Genomic DNA, 18,054 nt, shown 5'->3' with positions numbered 1-18,054 from the left:
ACCTCTTCGTTCAGAGCTTTACTGATTCCCAAAGAAGAATGTTGTTGTTCCGGATGTAGTCTTTGCATGCTTATAAAAAGTGTATTAGGAGAGAAAGAAAGAGTGTGTCAACTTAAAATATGTTGTGGGAAGCCCAGTCGCGATCCATATTTTCATTTAGGTGTGTGTGTGTGTGAGAGAGGGGGACAAAAAAAGAAGGAGTTGCAGTGGCTTGCGTTTCAGTCACGTCGATATTTCCAGACCCGTTTCTTTATATAACAGCCTGATAAATTTTTACCTGTATTTTTTTGTGTTTCTTCTACATTAATAAAAACATAAATGGAAAAAGACATCGTAGAGACCGTTCCCAAGGAAGAGGAGGAATATGAAGTAGAAAAAATTCTCGCTCACAAAATAGTGAGAATCAAGAACTTAAAGGTAGCTCTTGTTTCTTTTGTTGTTAACACGCATACTCATCAAACAAACCTTCCATAGACAATCAAGTACTTTATCAAGTGGTTAAACTACGATGAAGCAGACAACACTTGGGAAAAACAAGAAAACGTGTACGTGTTTACTCAATAAAAAAAGAAAAGCAATACTTGCAAACAAATAACTTTTACTGAACAGATACGCTATCGACATGATTGTCCAGTACTGGACCAACATTCCTAAAACCGACAAGGATCGCATGCTTTTCGAGTCTTTGCAAGCAAAGAAGGAAAACCCCATTATTATACCTTCACCTGTAAAAGTAGCCAAAGTCATTACAGCCTCTCCTTCACCTCCTTCTTCACCCGTCTTACAACCCACACTCACAGAAAAACCCTCCATCGCTTCCTTCTTTACTCCAAAGAAACAAGAGGAACGCGCTCCTATTGCATCCTCTTCTTCCTCAGCTGCTGATAAATTAACACCAGCAAAGGAGAAACCTCAAACCACCATCGATACTTTTACATTATCTCCCACACCACCACCGCCAACACCAGCAGCAACAGCAACACAAGCAACACCAGCGAGTGTGAGTGTGAAAGGCAAGGAGAAGGAAGGAACGATAGTCTTGGAAAAACCCACCGTGATTGAGGTCCTTTCTACGACCTCTTCTGAGAATGGAATCGACGACGTCGCCGCAGAAATGGATAAAGCTGCGGAAGAATATAAAATCGCAACCGCTTCTTCCGAAGACGATAACAATGGGGATGAACATGATGATTCCGTCTTTAATAACAGCAAAAAGCGTACTCGCAGCACTTACACAGATTACTTTACCGAACAATACAAAAAGAAGAAGAGAATTGGGAAAGCACCTGTTCGTCAGACTGAAGAGGAAATCGAGTCTAGTGCAAGTGACAGCCCAAAGGAACAGGATACAATCATTTTCGATCAGGCATTCACTACTGACCCTGTACGTGATTGGAGTGAATTAGCTGTCAAAATTGAATACATAGGCAAGGAAGTCGATGGGGGTCCTATCTACTGCGCTGTAAAATGGCAAGTTATTTTTCCTCTTTCTATTTTTATAGTCAAACCTTATTAGTGCTCATCTTTTCTTTTATTTTTATAGGAAGGATCACGCGGTATCCCTTCACAGTCTGGATTTGGTCAGAACAAAGAGACCTGATTTGGTAAAACAAGAATAGGACATGTTTGTTTATTCTAACCCGTCACTAACACCTCTCTTCTTTCTTTTAGGTTATAGATGCTTTTGTCAAATCCGTCTTCAATGAATAAACTTGCCTTTTTTGAAACAATATGAATTACGCGCAACCTTCATTTAAGACTGCGCCCACAAATCTGATAAACATTTTTTTTTTTTCATTTTCTTTTTCTTGCTTTTTCTTTCCTTTTTCTGTTTTCCCAGACATATATCTATATAACCATGGATTACAACAATTTATTTAACGTGCAAGGAAAGGTATGCATATACATATAGTCTATATACATATAGAAAGATACCGGATATTAAAGACAATGTAGGTTGTTTTAGTGACTGGAGGTTCTCGAGGTATTGGAGAAATGATTGCCACTGTATGCTGAATAAAATGACAGAAATAGAGACACCTACTTAGTTCTATCATGTAGGGATTCGTCTCTGCTGGTGCCAGGGTTTATATTTCTAGTCGATCCATCAAAGCCTGTGAAAAAGTCGCCACTGAATTAAATCAGAAAGGTCCTGGCCAGTGTTTTGCCATACCAGCCGACCTTGCCAAACTAGATGAAGTACATCGATTAGTAGCCGAGTTACAAAAGAGAGAAACACGTAACGCGTTTTATCGGGAGGATGCATGAAATTGTACATATATATTGATTGATATTATGGTTTTTAGATTTGGATGTGTTGGTAAATAACGCAGGTGCGACTTGGGGTGAGAGCTTTCAAGAGTATCCAGATGAAGCATTTGACAAGGTCCTCACCTTAAATTTGAAAAGAGTCTTTTCTTTGACTCAAGCGTAAGTAGCATCAGTGTCTTTCTTTTTCTTCTTCTCTGATTAGTGTTGGTTATTAAAATCTCGCCTAGATGTTATGAATTATTGACTGCAAAGGCCTCTACTTCCAACCCATCTAGTGTGATTAATATTGGATCTGTTGATGGACTTAGAGTAAAATATATCGATCGTCTGTTATTTTCAGTTGTTTAACTATCCCTTTTTAATATTCAGCCTCCTCCTCAAGAAACATATGCTTATTCTGCCTCTAAAGCGGGTCTCCATCAATTAACTCGTCATTTGGCCGGTAAATTAGGTGAGGATGGTATCCTGGTGAATACAATTGCACCAGGGGCTTTCCCATCCAAAATGATGAAGGCTACTTTAGATGCGTTTGGAGATATTATCGTTGCCAAGGTACCCGTTGGACGAATTGGATCTCCTGAAGATATTGCTGGTACCTGTATCTATCTTTCTTCTCGTGCTGGACAATATACTAACGGAGCTTTGATTACTGTGGATGGTGGTGTTACTGTCAATACTCTCTCAAAGATATAAAGAACATGTGCATACGATTTTTTTTTTTTTATAAACCTTTATTTACTTTTTTTTTTACTACCATTGACTGTTATCTGTGACGAAATCCCATCCGTTACATTTCATGACATCTTCCAAATACTTGATTCGTTTTTTATATTCATTTTCTTTTGCGTTCAAGCTTCTCTTTTCAGCTTCCAATACAGCATTATTGAGTGTCAGTTTTGCATTTTCTGCCTGCAAATTGGTGACTCTGCTTTCCAACTGGTCTACCTTCATAAATTTTTTCATACGAGACCTCCTTGCGGCATCCGTGTTCTTTTCAATTTGGATTATGTAAGCCGGACTCAAGAAACTAGGTTTTCCTATTACTATTTTTTTACCTTTCTTCTCTTTAATGTATATTCGTCGATTGTACCGTCTTCCGATGGTTCTGGTTCAGGTAACTTTCGAATACCACGTGGTTTGGGTAAAGGTCGGGATAGTTTGGGAAGTTGTTCTGTTTCCTCTGGGTGAAGCTCTGTAGGTGGTTTATCGTCACCACCCCAGGATATATTAAATGCTGTAGAGTCCTCTGCCGCTTTTTCAGGTGCAGTGTACATGGCAGAATATTCTGTATTAGGCGGTGAGCCTGACGATTCTGATTCATTCATCCCAAACCCATTGGGGTTCCACAATAAACGGTTATCCGAACTGTTGCTTTCGTTCAACGGTGGAAATAAACAAGACGACTTGCTGGTAGGTGTGAATCCACTATTATTCATTTCATGGTTTTTATACAAAAAAAAAAAAAAAAAAAAAAAAAGCAAAAGGGAAAAAAAAACATGACACAAAATATATAGTCACGGAATTTGAAATTGGGGAGAGTTCCAAAGGTTCATTTTTTATCATAATGCAAGCATAAAGCCTTTTCATTATCTCTCCAATTTGTGCTCAATCCTTATCAAATATCTTGTTCAGCGTGCCCGACTCTAAAGTATTAAATATTTGACAAAAGAGTGGAGTTGCTGTATGTACTTTTAAAGGTATTTTTATTAAAGTCGTTGACCTCTGACTTTTAACATTTTGAAATAGCTTGCATTCTATCTATGTGATAAAACATGTGTCACATGTTAGAATGCTAAACATTGATAAAGCTTAAAACAGATAGAGAAGGCTATCAATCCTGACACTACACCTAAAAACGTGCATGCCCGTTATTTTGACAGTCAAAAAAACATCATTCTGACATAAGCTCTTGTTTATCAGCCCTAAAATAAAAGCTGGTTCACACACTTTATTCTTCCCCGCCCTTTTCTTTTCCTTTAACATTTTTCTATCGAATGAAAGTAACTGATAATGTACAAAGGTGAGTTAGTAATGACACTTCTGTTTCTTTCAAAAGACGTTAAAATCGAAAAAAGATACATTGCGGCTGCGGCTAGTCTTTGCTATAGGAGGGCGACATCCTATAGCAGGGTTCTTGGAAACTCTGGGGCTGTGAATGGCTGTAATTGCACTGTAAATAGTTTTATTTATACTGGCCTTCTGGTCTTAGCCAGAATTACTGTAAGTGATATAAAAAAAAATACGTTTGAAAAAAAATACGGAGGTCTAGACATTTCCCTAATTTGGCTGAGAATATTGTCATGTCCTTACCCAATCATCAAAATAACATCAAACAACTGAAAGAACAAGGATACGAAATTGTTGGTTATGCGAGGAAGTCACCTGGGGATCAACGAAACCGATTAGCAAATTTGACAGCCATGGTGAATAGACTGAAGGAACGATCTTTAGTAGATAAATGCTTTGTATCCAGAGTTTGCAATGCTTCTGACAAGCTAGGAGAACGAGACTTGCGTGACACATCAAGTTCAAGCATAGAAGGAACCCAAGGAAACACCCAAGGTATGTTGTGCATTATTATATTTATAAATTGAGATAATTATATACCTAACCCTCCTACTTTTTAGACATGATCGGTTACATTGCTTCTAGCAATATTTTCAGAAGAGTGTAAGCTTCGATAGCTCTGCCAATTACTGAAAAAATAACATTCTCGAAAGCTTGCTTTTAGTTTTTATCGATTTAAACAGATCCATCCAAGCTCTTTACAATGTATTTTCTAAATGACCCTTCTTTCTTATTCTGAATTATAAATTCAACCTTTTCTTTCAGAGATGATTGATACTTATGAATTATTGAAACAGTGGAATGAAAGTCATGTAACTGTTATTCATATAAGGGGGGGGGGGGCAAAACGAGCAAACAACTGTAAGATCACACCAGTTTCTCGCAGAGTTGATGGACAAAAAAGGCTAAAACCGATGACACTAAAACAGAAAAGCCCAAAAAAGGTACAACTGCTTGTCATTTGTAACCTTTGTTCGAAATGTCATGGATGTCCTGGACAGACACAATAAGCATGGCTTTTATATCGTCATGGATAATTGCCGAATTCACTATATCCATTGTATCGTTGATGCAATCCAAAGTAGGGGATATAAGCCTTTATATATGCCCCCATATTCACCATTTTTGAATCCTATTGAGAAGTGCTGGTCAAAGATCAAGAAGCACATCAAAAGAAATCTGCTTTCCACTTTAGACACTTTAACTCCTAGAATTAAAACAACCTGTGAGACTATCACCACAGAAGATTCCATTGGTTGGATACGTCACTCTGAAACTTACTGGGATAAATGCCTTGATAAAGAATCAAAATTAGTATAAACTTTTACTTGTCTGAACAATTTTTACGTTTGTCTGAATAATTTTTTACGTTTGTCTGAAAGTATATATTTTAGCCTGAATTTTTTTTTTGAGCTTGTCTGAAAATAATTTTCGCTTGTCTGAATTTAGCGTGATAATACTGTAACGGTATAATCATTTCAATCTCAGGTCATCATCTAGTTTGTAACGATTGGCTGAATAAATTATTTCAAATGCTTATTCAGTTATTAATCATCCAATTTCATGTAAATAATGCAGTCCCCCACCCATTTTCGCGTATAAACCTATATAATCGACTCTTTTTTCTACTTCTTTTTTTTTTGCATGTATTTGTTTTCCAAAGTTTTTACTTTTAAACACACCTTTTCCAAACAAGTATCAACAACAACTTTTAGTCTATTTAAACACACCATGTCTACTACTGCTTCTTCTGATAACAAGCCTGCTATTCTTAACTGGGCATCCAAGGATGGTGAATTCAGACGCCAACAATCCACTTTCCGTGATACTATTGTAGATGATGCATCTGCACAATTTGCTGCTGAACCGTAAGTGTGTGAGAAAAAAAAAAAGAAGAGAGAGAGAGATAGAGAATACTTGAATTGAGGCGTTTTTTTTTTTCTTTCTGAAAATAGTGATCGTTACCATCTTTATATTTCTTGGGCCTGTCCTTGGGTAAAAAAAAAATTGCATTCTTTTATTCAATCACTGGTATTGTTACTAACTTTTAGGGGTTAGGCACATCGTACTGCTCTTGTGCGTAAACTCAAGGGTTTGGATAGCTTAATTGGTCTTTCTGTAGTGGATTACTTGATGTTGGACAAAGGATGGAAGTTTTCCAGCTCAGAAGAGTGTCCTGGTGCTATTCCCGATACCGTGAATGGAGCTCAACATGTACGCGATCTTTACTTTAAGGTGAACCCCAACTACGAAGGTCGATTCACTGTTCCCCTCTTGTGGGACAAGAAGACCGAAACCATTGTGAATAACGAGAGTTCGGAAATCATTCGCATGTTTAATACTGCTTTTAACAAGTACTTGACAAAGGAGCAAGCAGCTATCAACTATTATCCTGAAGACTTGCGTGAAGAGATTGACGAAAAGAATGAATGGATCTATGATACCATTAACAATGGTGTATACAAGTCTGGTTTTGCTACCACACAAGAAGCATGTAAGTTTTTTTTTTTGATTTGTTTGTATCTTTTAAACATCCCCCAGTGACTAACTTGTATAAAAAAAAGACGAAAAGAACGTGTACCCATTATTCAAATCTTTGGACCGTGTGGAGAAATTACTCGAGGGTAAGAAATACTTGGTGCAAGACACTTTCACCGAGGCAGATATCCGTTTGTTTACGACTATTGTGCGATTTGACCCTGTTTACTTTGGTCACTTCAAATGTAACTTGAAATCCATTGAGTTTGGTTACCCCAATATTTTGGAATGGACCCGTCGTATTTATCAAAAGGCTGGTGTCAAGGAAACGGTTAATATGGAGCATATTAAGGGTCATTACTACAAGTCCCATCGTCAAATTAATCCTACTCAAGTGGTGCCTGTTGGCAACGGACCCGACCTCCTCGTTCATGTTGACCAATAAAATAAAATAAATGTTTGTGTAACGCACGTCGCAGAGAGTTAAATATATATAAAAGAGAGACAAAAGTGAGGACGTAATCGTTTCAGCAATAAATAATAAAAAAAAATTATGAACTAAGTTTTTTTTATTTTTTCTTGTTTTATAAGAGAAGAAAAAGAGGTGGGGGGTTATCTTTATTTACACGCCTTCCATTTGGCCTTCCAACTCATCCATCTCAGCCTTGGCTTCTTGGTATTTGGCATCCAAATCAGCGTTCTTCTTGTCCCAAACAGCGATTTCTTGTTGAATCTTGACAGCCTTCTTACCAAGTTGTTCAGCACGTAAATCAGCCTCACGGAAACTAATAAAAAAGGGGTTGAAATCTATTATTAGTTTTTTTTTTGTTATATATATATATCCCTCAGCACTTACTCGGTGGTTGCTTGCTTCAAGTTGGCTTCAGCAGTTTCAAGTGACTCTTCCAACTCCTTAGCACGAGCTTGAAGGTTACTTAACTCGTTATCTTTTTGATCATGCTCAGCCTCGAGTGCCTTGGCCTTTTCCTCCAACTCGGTGGCACGCTTAGTGGCAGTATCAACTTCAGCACGAAGGGTAGCGAGTTTCTAAATTTTATTTCTTTGCTATCAATAACTCAATTCTACAAACCTCTTTTTTCTTTCATTCTATACTACTTTACCTCCTTGAACTTTTCCATGTTTAATTCAAAATGTAGATGATGTTTAAAAAAAAGAAAAAGCAGGGAAGAAATTGGAAATAGGCCCTTTTTATAAAAAACCCTAAAAAAATAGAGTCGGGCTTAAAATTTAACAATGTGATGATTGCCTAAAACACAAGGTTTGGCACACTTCACCCATCATTTGATTGGTCAACTACAAATAGGGCTGCTCCTTTATTTTAAAATATATATTCTTGAATTCGTTGATTTTTTGAATATTTGCCAACGTGAATTTGCAATGTTTCTATCGAATGAAACCGAAGCTCTATATTCACTACTCTATCTGTTGGCACTACTTTTTCAAATGAGTTCAGTGCAGCATCCAGCAAGTAATACTCACTTTTTTCATCACCACCACCTGCTGATGAAATCTTAAAGCACGTGTGTGGTAAATGATAAAATGACTTTACGTCCATCACCAACATTTTTAAATCCAGATTTGACATATCAAACTCTGTTGTATTACCATCCTCCATAAAAAATGTACAGTTGAATAGATTTAAATATTGCAAGTTGGGTATATGTCTTGACATCTTGTTTATCAAACCAGGGGTGATCATAGCTCTAAATAACTGTAATCTCACCAAATGATCATTTATAACATTATCATTTATCGTTGTCACCGTAAGATTGGATTGCCTTGATTGAAATACCTTCATTTGATCATCCCAAGAACAATACGGTTCCCACATTCTCGCTAAATACAGATGTAATTCCTTCACACCGCCACATTCTTTTAAAATCAATCCAAGATCAATGGACCTTGACATCAAACTTGACATTTGGATAGCCAACTTCTTTATTTGACATCCATACGTCGCCAAGTGCTTTAAAAAAGGTAGTTCTGTGGACTCGGAAGAGGAGAAATCACGCATAAATAAATAGTGTGCTGTTGTATTATTATTTCTCTTTTTATCCAAACTAATTTCTGTACGTTGATGGCGTCCATCGTGAATTTCAAATGAAGCATCCACTGTCGATGCTGCGTCGTTGCAAGTGAATTCGGCCATGGCGTCAGCTATACATGAAGCATCCTGCATCTTGATTACCAAGGATGAATGAGAAAGTTGTTTGATAAAGGGTATATATTCTCTCTTCATAAACGACACAATGTCTTTCTTGTCTGCTATCCAATCCATTCTACTTTGGTTCATACGCACATGCATTTCTGATAGATTTACAAAGCGATGCATCATGTATCGAAAATATGGCAATGAGAATTTGGTCAGAAAGATATCAATGGAGCGCATGGTTGGGTACAGCTGAAAGGACAAGTGGTTGGTATTGCTGGGATCTACCAGTGGATGACCTAGGTCAATCTTTAATCTTTCTAACCCTCTACAATGGTTCAATAATTGATCAAAGTAAACACACACATTCCTACTTCCACTTAGAATAAACAGATCCCTCAAGTTTTTAAAGGAAGCCAGATAATTCATGATTCCACCAAACTCTTGCCCAAATACAGGACTGCATGCTAGGATGATCTCTAGGTTTTCCAGCTGATCTCTGTATTGATGTGCAACACGGTAATAACATGCATTGGTTTCATTCGACCGCCACGAGACACGACCCATCTGCGCCAGTCGTTTTAAACGAGGTAGAGGCACATGCTCAGCCAATAACCATTCAAAATAACTAGAAAGATTATGGATACAGAGTTCTCCCAGTTGTGGGCATGCACGAATTAAGCGTATCATATCGTGTTGATTTAGTTTTGTATGCGTGTCCAGTTTAAGAGATTTCACTAGCTGACCTGTGGATTGTAGACTATATATCAGTCTAGAGACATCGCATTTATCATTTAAATGAAGGCTGGAGAAAAAGATTTGTCTGGCTGGATAGTACCATGATTTACACACTATTTGTAAAACGGGTTGTTGTTCCCGACTAATTTCCTTGAAGACTCTAAACAGTATCTCAGATGGAAGATACATGGCCTGACTATTCATGATATGATAAGAAAAGTGTATGTATATATAAAGAGAGAGAGAGAGAGAGAAGAAGAAGAAGAAGGGGAGGACCACATAATCATGCATTTTATTTATAATTAAAAAAAAAAAAGGCATCATGTGCGAGACACAAAAAACAGCCAAAAATTTCCATTTTTAAAAATTTTTGGACCCTGTTTTTTAATTCAGCCCTTTTTAAATCTTTCCCTAATTATGTGCGGAAGATTCTGCTGCTCGTTAAACCGAGCATCTGTGACCACAGAATTATACAATCATGCGGTATGCGAGGATAAGGATATTACTTGGTTGGATAAAGATAAATACGTAGCAAGCTATAATGTTTGTCCTACACGATACGTTCTTGCCTTGTATCAAGACACCGTGTCGAAGCACAAAGTGCTACAGTCCATGGTAAAAAAAGAAAAAAAGTTGGAAAAGCAGTGTATCTCAAGAACAGAGTCTAACTCTTCTTTTATTTAGCAATGGGGTTTCATTCCTTCTTGGTCAAAAAATTCCGCCATGGCAAAAGTAAGTCCTCACTACCCAAGAAAAAAATAACCCCGCATGAATAAATAAAAGCCTATCAATGCTAGGTCGGAAACCTTGCAAGAGACATCTATATTTAGCAGCGCCAAACCTTGTATTATTATAGCAGAAGGGTATCTAAAAATACAGAAAGGTACTAGTAAAGAGAAACTAAGCCTTCTTTTTTATTATTATTAGGTTTTACGAATGGAAAACATCGAGCACGAAAATACCTTTTTACGTTAAAAGAAGAGACGGACAACTCATGCTTTTTGCTGGTTTATATGACACCAACAAGCACTTTGGTATGCATAATAAAATGATGCATAGAGTTATAGTATTCATTCATGCTATTCTTTTAATAGGAGACAAGTTAACAACATGTGCAATCATCACAACCCAAGCCTCTGAATTCTTTGCTGTCATTCACAATAGAATGCCAGTTATTCTCGAGACAAAAGACGTGGATCTTTGGTTGGATCATGGTACTCTTTTATCTAAATCAGTGATTCATCTCTTGAAGCCGTATAAAGGACCGCTCCAATGGTAAATTAACTGCACAAAAAAAAAAAATTATGCACATTTATATGTATATATCAGTCACTGATAATACTGTGTTAATAACTAAAGCTATCAGGTGTCTAACGAGGTGGGACAAACAAAGAAGGATACACCTGACTTGATTGTACCGATTGACAGCAAAAAGAGTTCCATCACACACTTTCTAACCTACGTAGATCCCACTGTAGTAGCCGCCCAAAAGGAAGAGCCTATAGATAATGAGAAAGTAAGCGTAAAAAGAAAAGAGCCTCCAAATGACACTGTTGTACCCAAGAAAAAGAGAGAAAGACCATCCAATAACACCTTGATTACACACTTTTTTAACAAGGAAAAACATGAATAATAATAATAAAAAAAAAAGAGAGAGAGTTGGAGGGGGTATTTATTAACAGTGTAAATTATTAATAATTAATAGTCGGCAGCCCAGCCGTTTTCTTTCAAAAAGTCTTCGATCGCTTCACGAAGTGACAAGTTTGGGATTAATTGTCTTTCTGTACAAGGTCTTCTTGTGATTGGGTCAAAATTTCCGTTTCTACTAAAATGGTCTAAAAGAGATTGTCTCTCGTATGTGATACCATCTATTGATATGACATTTTAGATATATACATGCCAAATTAAAAAAAAATTAGAATGTTTGTGTTGTATTACCTGGTGTAAAAACAGGATCGTGCATAATATTAAATGAAATCTTGTCTAGATATGCGTCAGGGATTTCACGTCTCTATGACATGCATCCTGTATATGAGTGTATGCTACATAAAAAAAAAAGGGGGGGGGGGAGCATTTGTCTTACGTGTGAATTATCCTTGGATTGCACAAATACGGTCTGTACCTGTGATAACTTTTCATCCTGTGTGATTAAAAAAAAAAAAAAGTTTAGCTTTCAAAATATGATCTTTGTTACTGTTATAGGATTTTACTTTACAATTTTGTAATTAATGGTCTCAATCTCCTCTTCATCAATGGTGTCCTTTAACAAGTCAGCTCTTTCCTTTTCAATGAGACCTTTCACGTAATGCAATAATTCATCCTCCTTCTCAAGTCGAATTGCTTCATCGTCATCCCATTTCTACGTGTAAACCATGAATAAAGAAACCAAAAAAAAAAAAATTCTCCAAAGATGGGGCAACTTACTCTCTTTCGGGCAACAAGCAATGCTTGGATGATATCATTGACATATTTCACCTTTTGCTCAATGGCCAATTGATAGCCTATGGATAGTTTTCTATTTTTTTGAGTCGACTAACGTCTCTCTCTCTCTCTCTCTCTCTTTCTTTGATTTACCAGTCTTTAATTTGTTTAATGCTACACGGTAAAATAAAATCAGACCGTGTATTCTATTTGGGTTGTTTGTCCAATATTACCTTCAGTGTGTTGCTTCTTTTCAATTAATGCCTGTCCAATCTATAATTTATATGATGCATGAATAAACACACTTGTACCTTGGATATAACATAAATATGTGTGTGTTACCAAATAGTAAGCTTTCACTGTTGTAGTCATGATTAATAAGCAAACTATCAACTGTTGATGTATATATATAAAAAAAAAAATTTTTTACCCATTGAAGGATCTAATTCAATTGCTTTTCTACAGTCAGAAATGACTTGATCGTATTTCTCTAGCTGATATATATATATATAAAGGGTTAATTTTGACACACAAGGATTTTTTTTTAATGTGGTTGATACCTTTGAATAACAAAGAGCGCGGTTTGTATAATAAACGCATACTGTTGAATCTTTTATCTTTTTTTGTTTTGCGTTAGTTTCGAAATAAAAGGGAAAAAGAAGATAAACAAACATACAATGGCACTTGTGTATTCATTAATAGCATCTCCATAACGTTTCTCTGCAAAAAGCTTGTTTCCTTTATACAGAAACAAAATAACACGTACGAAAAAAAAAAGTCAGTCACTGAAGACGGGTTTTTTTCTCTCTCTCTTCCTTGTTCACCTGCTGCTTTATGTCTCTCTGCCTCAACTTTTGACATGTTCACAAAAAGGGGAAAAAGAAAAGAAAAAGAAGGTTGGGACACCTCGGGGGGTTTTTTTTTTCTTTTCTTTCTTTCCTTTTCTTTCCCTGTGACTGGGTTAATAAATAAATAAATAAAAAAACCTCGTGCAAAAATGCGAAAGAAAGGTCTGTACCTTTTTTTTCCCTTTTTTTCTTCTTTTTTTCCCTTTTTTTTATATATATACATATTATCATTCTTATGGCTGGTAAAGGAGTTGTCCGTAGCATGTAAGTGTGTTTGAGAGAGTATGATATAAGCACAATTAATCAAAGAGTGGTTCTTAGCAAGAATATTGCCAAAGGGTTTAGTGATGTACAAATTAAAGTGAGAGAGGCCACCTCAAACGATCCTTGGGGGCCAAGTGGAACATTAATGAATGAAATTGCCCAGTTAACTTTTAATGAGTAAAACTATCCTTTATATATTTCACAAGTAACTGTGTGTTCCCTTAATAAACAAACCCTCTCTTTACTCCCCCCCCCCCCCTTTTTAGGTCCGATTTCATTGAAATCATGGATATGATTGATAAACGCTTAAACGATAAAGGTAAAAACTGGAGGCATGTATTTAAGGTAAGTGATGACGATGACGATCCCTTTTTTTTTTTTTTTTGTGTAATAACCCCGAGTTTAAAAAAATAATAATTAAGGCCTTACTCTTGCTGGATTACTGTTTGCACGTGGGATCTGAAAATGTAGTCTTGTACGCCAAAGAAAATATTTACGTCGTCAAAACCCTCAAAGAGTTCCAACACACTGAAGAAAATGGAAAAGACGTTGGTGCTAATGGTAAACACATCACTTTAGAAAAAAACCAAAGCTCTGTCTCACCTATTTTATCTCTTATTTTCTTTTTGTTCACAGTGCGTCAAAAGGCTAAAGATATTTCCAACTTACTCGTAGACGATAACCGCTTAAAGGAAGAAAGACGTCAGCGACAGGGCATGAGAGAAAGAATGGCTAATGTCGGCGATTACCTCAACGAAAGTGTTCGAAGAATCAATGGCGAAAGTACAACAGAGACAGCAGGTGCTCGCAATTGGGATGACGAAAACGAGTTGAAAAAGGCTTTAGCCGAAAGTAAACGAATCGCTGCTCTCGAAGAGAAAAACAGACGTCAGGGTGACGATGACCTCGAAAAGGCTCTTCAAATCAGTCAGCAAGAAGCGTTGGAACAGGAAAAGAAGAAGAAGGAAGCGCTCGAGAAAGAAAACGCTAATAACTTGTTTAATGGCTCCTTTGGTGCCTTCCCTCAACAACAGGTATTTAACTCGCCTGCCAACAACCCTTACCAACAGCAACACATACAGCAGCAGCAACAACAGCCTGTGTTGCAGTTAGAGTGGACACAGTCAAATGCATTTGACACTATGCAAAATAACCCATACCAACAGCAACAGCAACAACAACAACAACAACAACAGGCACAAAATCCTTATTTGCAACACCAATTTAATGCAAACGGTCTTCAAGCTCAGATGACTGGATTTGTGTCTCCTTCTCCACAACAACCCACAATGGACTTTTTCTCACCACAATCACAAGGACTCCAAGCACAAATGACTGGATTTCCCTCTTCACCACAACCACTGTTTGGACAACAGTCACCACCACCACAACAACAACAACAACAACAACAACAGCAAAGTTTCCAACCACAAGGCTTTGCTCAACCTTCCTTTCAAACAAGTATGGTGACAGGCACTAACCCGTTTTCTCAAATGAGCTCGCATGGCCAATCACCGGCCTTACAACCTCAACAACAACAACATGATTATAGTGGGCTTGTGTTTGGAGGCCATACAACATCGTCACCTCAACAGCAATATGCTTCAGCCACTACACCTAATTTTGGTTTCAGTACAGCCACCAGTAGCACGCCTAATTTTAGCTTTCAAACGCCTGCTGCTGCTGCTGCTGGTGCTGTGTCTTCACCTTCTCCCGCATTTGCCAATACTACTCCCTCTATTAATAATAACAGCGCATTCTCCTCTCCTCAGCCCACGCCCTCTGATTTAAAGTTTGCTAAATTGAATGCCTTGTTGGCCAACAAAGAGTGAGTATTCAAAGTGGATTAAGAGTGTCATTTCTAACATGGGATTTACATAGTGATGGCATGGATACCTTTGGAAATCAAGGAAATTTACGTATTCCCTAGTAAGTTTTTTTTTTTTTTAAAAAAAAAAAGTGAGAATAATGAAAATCTAATTCAATCTTTTATTAGTGGAACAGGATTTGCTAGCAGTAGTGGATTCAAACCAGTTGAAGACAATGTAAGTTTACATGACAAATGTATTTATAAGAGCCAAAAAAAAAAAAAAAATTTACATGTATATCATTTAGATGACCAAGAACCCTTTTGGTCAAATCAATCAAAATCAATCCCCAAAGCCTTCCAAAAGTTTACTAGACTTGATGCAAGAACAAAAGCAACAACAACAACACTTTAATTCTTCTTTTTTTTAAAAAAGTGAATAAATCTTTTTTTTTTTTTTTTTCTGGTTAGATCATCAAAAACAAATGGATCCTCCATGATTGCTGTCATTTGATAAATAAAGCTTGTCTTTTCTCGGGAATGAAGGTTACACTAGAATGGAAAAACAAGGGTGTTTCAAGCGGGGAAAATATATTTTTAGAAAAAAAAAAAAAATTAAAACCTAAACCAAATTTTTCTTTTTATTTTTTTCCTTTTCTTTTACTCCTCCTTTTTTCATATAATTTATTTAATAATGGGAATTACAACCTTTTCACAGAATAAATGGGGAGGTCGTTCAGACTTCTCTCGACCTAGTGTGTCATCTAGTACAACAACAACAACAACGATGGTAGAAGCAGCAAAGGAAGAAGAGACAGTACAAATAAGTCAACCTCGTTTTAGTGTGTTTGGAAAGAAGGCTAAATTCAATAGCATCAATCAAAATAGCCTATTGTTGGATAAAGAGAGTAGTAAGAATACAGCACCCAAGATCCAAAAGTTTGAAATTCATCCTTCCACCATTTCGGCTGCTAATATTAAACAACAACAAGACGATTTGAAACCTGTGTTGCATTCGAAAAGTAAAAAATCCGTATCCTTTGATCCTATCTTTCTTGAAAGAGTTTGTCTCTTTAGAGAGACTCAAGCTCCTCAAGAACTAAAGGAAGCTCATGACAAGAGGTTAGAAAATCCTCCTTTTCGTCTGCTCTGTCCAAACTGGCCTGGTTCAGAGAATGATTCAAATATTTTATTGAATAAGAAATCATTTACAATTACACATGATAATCAATCCATCAAAGGTAAGCTCTCCATTCGTAATTTGGCTTTGGATAAGTCCGTTTCTATACGTTATACTTTGGATGGTTGGACTTCTGTTACGGATGTTGATGCCGTCTTTTTTGGTCCAAATCCAAAAAATGTCGCCTTTGATATTTACGAATTCTCAATGGATTTGGGTTTTGGTCACTTATCCGATCATGGCGAAATGCGTGGAAAACTAGAATTTTTAATCAGGTTTTCGGCGGGTGACATGGACTATATGGATAATAATCATGGCCGCAATTACCAAATCAAGATTATCGCTGATCCGTTAAATGATCCTTGGGCATCCGAAAAGCAATTAGAAAAGATCCCTGACCATCACCATCAATATCCCGATAATAATAGTACAGATGATGATGATGATGATACGGAGGAAGAGGAAGAAATAGAGGAAGAAGAAGAGGAAAAGCATAATCAGTTTACCAATGCTCTCAAGGGTTATAAACATGCTAAACCATTTCACCTTAATAAGCGTCAACCATGGCTTGGTACAAGGTATGATTTTGGTCAGTCACTGTCATTAGCCAAGAGAGCTCCCTATGAATCTTGGTCACATACAGTCAAACCAGACCCTACCTTTATTAACGATTACTTCCTGGCGAAGCCGATATCTATACAGCCTAGCAACACTGATAATTCAACTAAAACTGTCAATGTGCCCCCTACACCACCTAAAGTAACATCCACCACAAGTACACCTACCATTCCAAGCTTTAAACCTACCTATACCACCTTTTCTTCCTCTTCTGCACCACCCAGTCCACGCACCTCACCTACATTATCTTCATCCACTCTACCTCTACCCAGACCTGCTTACCACCAATCACAAAGCACTTCAGCAGTGATAGATACCTTGCCATCCTCCACTTCTCCCTTGGACATTCATTCTAGCGATTATTTGTATCTTGTAAATAAGTATTGTTTCTACAATGGTGATAATTCTAAAAAAGATGATTCCGTCAACAGTGTATAAATCAGTTTTTTTTTTTATATATTTTAATTACATATAATTCCATCTTTTTTTATTTTTTTATTTATACCCCTCCTCTTTATTAAACGCACAAAAATAAAAAAAATTATTATTTTGGCCCATATAAATATTATGCAACGTCGGGAATATCATTTGAAATAGCGAAACTCTTTCCCGTTTATTGTTTCCAAAGTTGGGGAACACACATGGATGTTTAATCTGTAGGTAAACTCTTTTTATTCTTTTTTTATTCTTGTACCAAGAGAAAAACAACGCCTTTTCTTATCCATCACAAATGCAATGCATAGTTTCTGTTAGATAATATTCTTGCATAAAAAGGAAAAACATTTTTTTTTTTTTTTCATTCAAGCACGGTTTCTTCCGCTTGTGTAACTAGATCGCCCCCCTCTCCCAAATATGAATAACATGATTCTAGCCCTTGCAGTCTATGCAACACTACTCTCTTCAAGACATTTTATCCTGGTCAAAGCAATATAACATCCCCCTCCAACGCCTTACATTGCAGCAAACAGAATTTTATTTCTTATTTATTTTATCATGAGCGTAGGTCTTGTGCTGTAAAAATTATTGGCCCCTTCCTCAGTTTCAGCCACTTTACAAGCCTTCTTTTATAAAAAGCAGAATAATATATCACTACAAAGAATAAAAACCGTGCTTGTATCCCATCCCTCCCACAATTCATCAAGGAATAATGTTTAAATTTTTAATCCGCCGCATAAAAAGAGTTCAACCATAT

General features: G+C 36.8%; 11 protein-coding genes across 11 annotated transcripts; 7 read left to right on the top strand and 4 right to left on the bottom strand.

Annotated features, from left to right (window-relative positions):
• Positions 1-297: 297 nt before the first annotated feature.
• EV154DRAFT_504208 (uncharacterized protein) lies at positions 298-1,810 on the top strand. Its single transcript, XM_051601016.1, has 4 exons — positions 298-417; positions 475-545; positions 610-1,604; positions 1,672-1,810. Exons 1-3 carry the CDS (start codon positions 319-321, stop codon positions 1,514-1,516), a joined length of 1,077 nt encoding a protein of 358 aa, XP_051458995.1. The 5' UTR covers positions 298-318; the 3' UTR covers positions 1,517-1,604; positions 1,672-1,810.
• Positions 1,811-1,817: 7 nt separating this feature from the next.
• On the top strand, positions 1,818-3,310 carry EV154DRAFT_585741 (uncharacterized protein). The gene is made up of 6 exons (XM_051606770.1): positions 1,818-1,894; positions 1,957-2,007; positions 2,062-2,239; positions 2,307-2,430; positions 2,499-2,580; positions 2,641-3,310. The coding sequence occupies exons 1-6, from the start codon at positions 1,859-1,861 to the stop codon at positions 2,962-2,964; spliced, it is 795 nt and encodes a 264-aa protein (XP_051458994.1). The 5' UTR covers positions 1,818-1,858; the 3' UTR covers positions 2,965-3,310.
• On the bottom strand, positions 2,984-3,747 carry EV154DRAFT_504202 (uncharacterized protein). The gene is made up of 2 exons (XM_051601015.1): positions 3,327-3,747; positions 2,984-3,261 (listed from the first exon to the last, which is right to left on the bottom strand). Exons 1-2 carry the CDS (start codon positions 3,705-3,707, stop codon positions 3,022-3,024), a joined length of 621 nt encoding a protein of 206 aa, XP_051458993.1. The 5' UTR covers positions 3,708-3,747; the 3' UTR covers positions 2,984-3,021.
• Positions 3,748-4,443: 696 nt separating this feature from the next.
• EV154DRAFT_504199 (uncharacterized protein) lies at positions 4,444-5,014 on the top strand. Its single transcript, XM_051601013.1, has 2 exons — positions 4,444-4,833; positions 4,899-5,014. The coding sequence occupies exons 1-2, from the start codon at positions 4,572-4,574 to the stop codon at positions 4,943-4,945; spliced, it is 309 nt and encodes a 102-aa protein (XP_051458992.1). The 5' UTR covers positions 4,444-4,571; the 3' UTR covers positions 4,946-5,014.
• An 806-nt stretch (positions 5,015-5,820) lies between these two features.
• Positions 5,821-7,629, top strand: EV154DRAFT_184573 (glutathione S-transferase). The gene is made up of 4 exons (XM_051594257.1): positions 5,821-6,206; positions 6,294-6,333; positions 6,397-6,832; positions 6,903-7,629. Exons 1-4 carry the CDS (start codon positions 5,983-5,985, stop codon positions 7,259-7,261), a joined length of 1,059 nt encoding a protein of 352 aa, XP_051458991.1. The 5' UTR covers positions 5,821-5,982; the 3' UTR covers positions 7,262-7,629.
• EV154DRAFT_441084 (uncharacterized protein) lies at positions 7,368-7,996 on the bottom strand. The gene is made up of 3 exons (XM_051596946.1): positions 7,938-7,996; positions 7,673-7,863; positions 7,368-7,601 (listed from the first exon to the last, which is right to left on the bottom strand). Exons 1-3 carry the CDS (start codon positions 7,953-7,955, stop codon positions 7,439-7,441), a joined length of 372 nt encoding a protein of 123 aa, XP_051458990.1. The 5' UTR covers positions 7,956-7,996; the 3' UTR covers positions 7,368-7,438.
• An 80-nt stretch (positions 7,997-8,076) lies between these two features.
• EV154DRAFT_504193 (uncharacterized protein) lies at positions 8,077-9,978 on the bottom strand. The gene has a single exon (XM_051601012.1). It carries the CDS (start codon positions 9,926-9,928, stop codon positions 8,156-8,158), a length of 1,773 nt encoding a protein of 590 aa, XP_051458989.1. The 5' UTR covers positions 9,929-9,978; the 3' UTR covers positions 8,077-8,155.
• A 163-nt stretch (positions 9,979-10,141) lies between these two features.
• EV154DRAFT_585737 (uncharacterized protein) lies at positions 10,142-11,357 on the top strand (the record flags this gene model as incomplete). Its single annotated transcript, XM_051606769.1, has 6 exons — positions 10,142-10,339; positions 10,409-10,456; positions 10,508-10,587; positions 10,652-10,758; positions 10,819-10,999; positions 11,084-11,357. The coding sequence occupies 6 exons, from the start codon at positions 10,142-10,144 to the stop codon at positions 11,355-11,357; spliced, it is 888 nt and encodes a 295-aa protein (XP_051458988.1).
• Positions 11,358-11,362: 5 nt separating this feature from the next.
• Positions 11,363-13,045, bottom strand: EV154DRAFT_504191 (STIP1 homology and U box-containing protein 1-like protein). Its single transcript, XM_051601011.1, has 12 exons — positions 12,970-13,045; positions 12,822-12,883; positions 12,706-12,762; positions 12,576-12,639; positions 12,488-12,504; positions 12,379-12,418; positions 12,299-12,319; positions 12,149-12,225; positions 11,940-12,083; positions 11,808-11,864; positions 11,663-11,735; positions 11,363-11,592 (listed from the first exon to the last, which is right to left on the bottom strand). Exons 1-12 carry the CDS (start codon positions 13,004-13,006, stop codon positions 11,423-11,425), a joined length of 819 nt encoding a protein of 272 aa, XP_051458987.1. The 5' UTR covers positions 13,007-13,045; the 3' UTR covers positions 11,363-11,422.
• A 183-nt stretch (positions 13,046-13,228) lies between these two features.
• Positions 13,229-15,495, top strand: EV154DRAFT_418229 (uncharacterized protein; the record flags this gene model as incomplete). Its single annotated transcript, XM_051595828.1, is given in 8 exon segments — positions 13,229-13,257; positions 13,315-13,434; positions 13,524-13,606; positions 13,744-13,818; positions 13,894-15,085; positions 15,139-15,186; positions 15,254-15,359; positions 15,373-15,495. The coding sequence occupies 8 exon segments, from the start codon at positions 13,229-13,231 to the stop codon at positions 15,493-15,495; spliced, it is 1,776 nt and encodes a 591-aa protein (XP_051458986.1).
• Positions 15,496-15,736: 241 nt separating this feature from the next.
• Positions 15,737-17,425, top strand: EV154DRAFT_504179 (putative phosphatase regulatory subunit-domain-containing protein). Its single transcript, XM_051601010.1, has one exon. The coding sequence runs from the start codon at positions 15,759-15,761 to the stop codon at positions 17,298-17,300; it is 1,542 nt and encodes a 513-aa protein (XP_051458985.1). The 5' UTR covers positions 15,737-15,758; the 3' UTR covers positions 17,301-17,425.
• The last annotated feature ends 629 nt before the right edge of the window (positions 17,426-18,054 follow it).

Source organism: Mucor mucedo (assembly GCF_025094135.1).
Source record: "Mucor mucedo strain NRRL 3635 chromosome Unknown EV154scaffold_32, whole genome shotgun sequence".
NCBI lineage: Eukaryota > Fungi > Mucoromycota > Mucoromycetes > Mucorales > Mucoraceae > Mucor > Mucor mucedo.
This window is presented reverse-complemented; position numbering and strand designations above follow the sequence as displayed.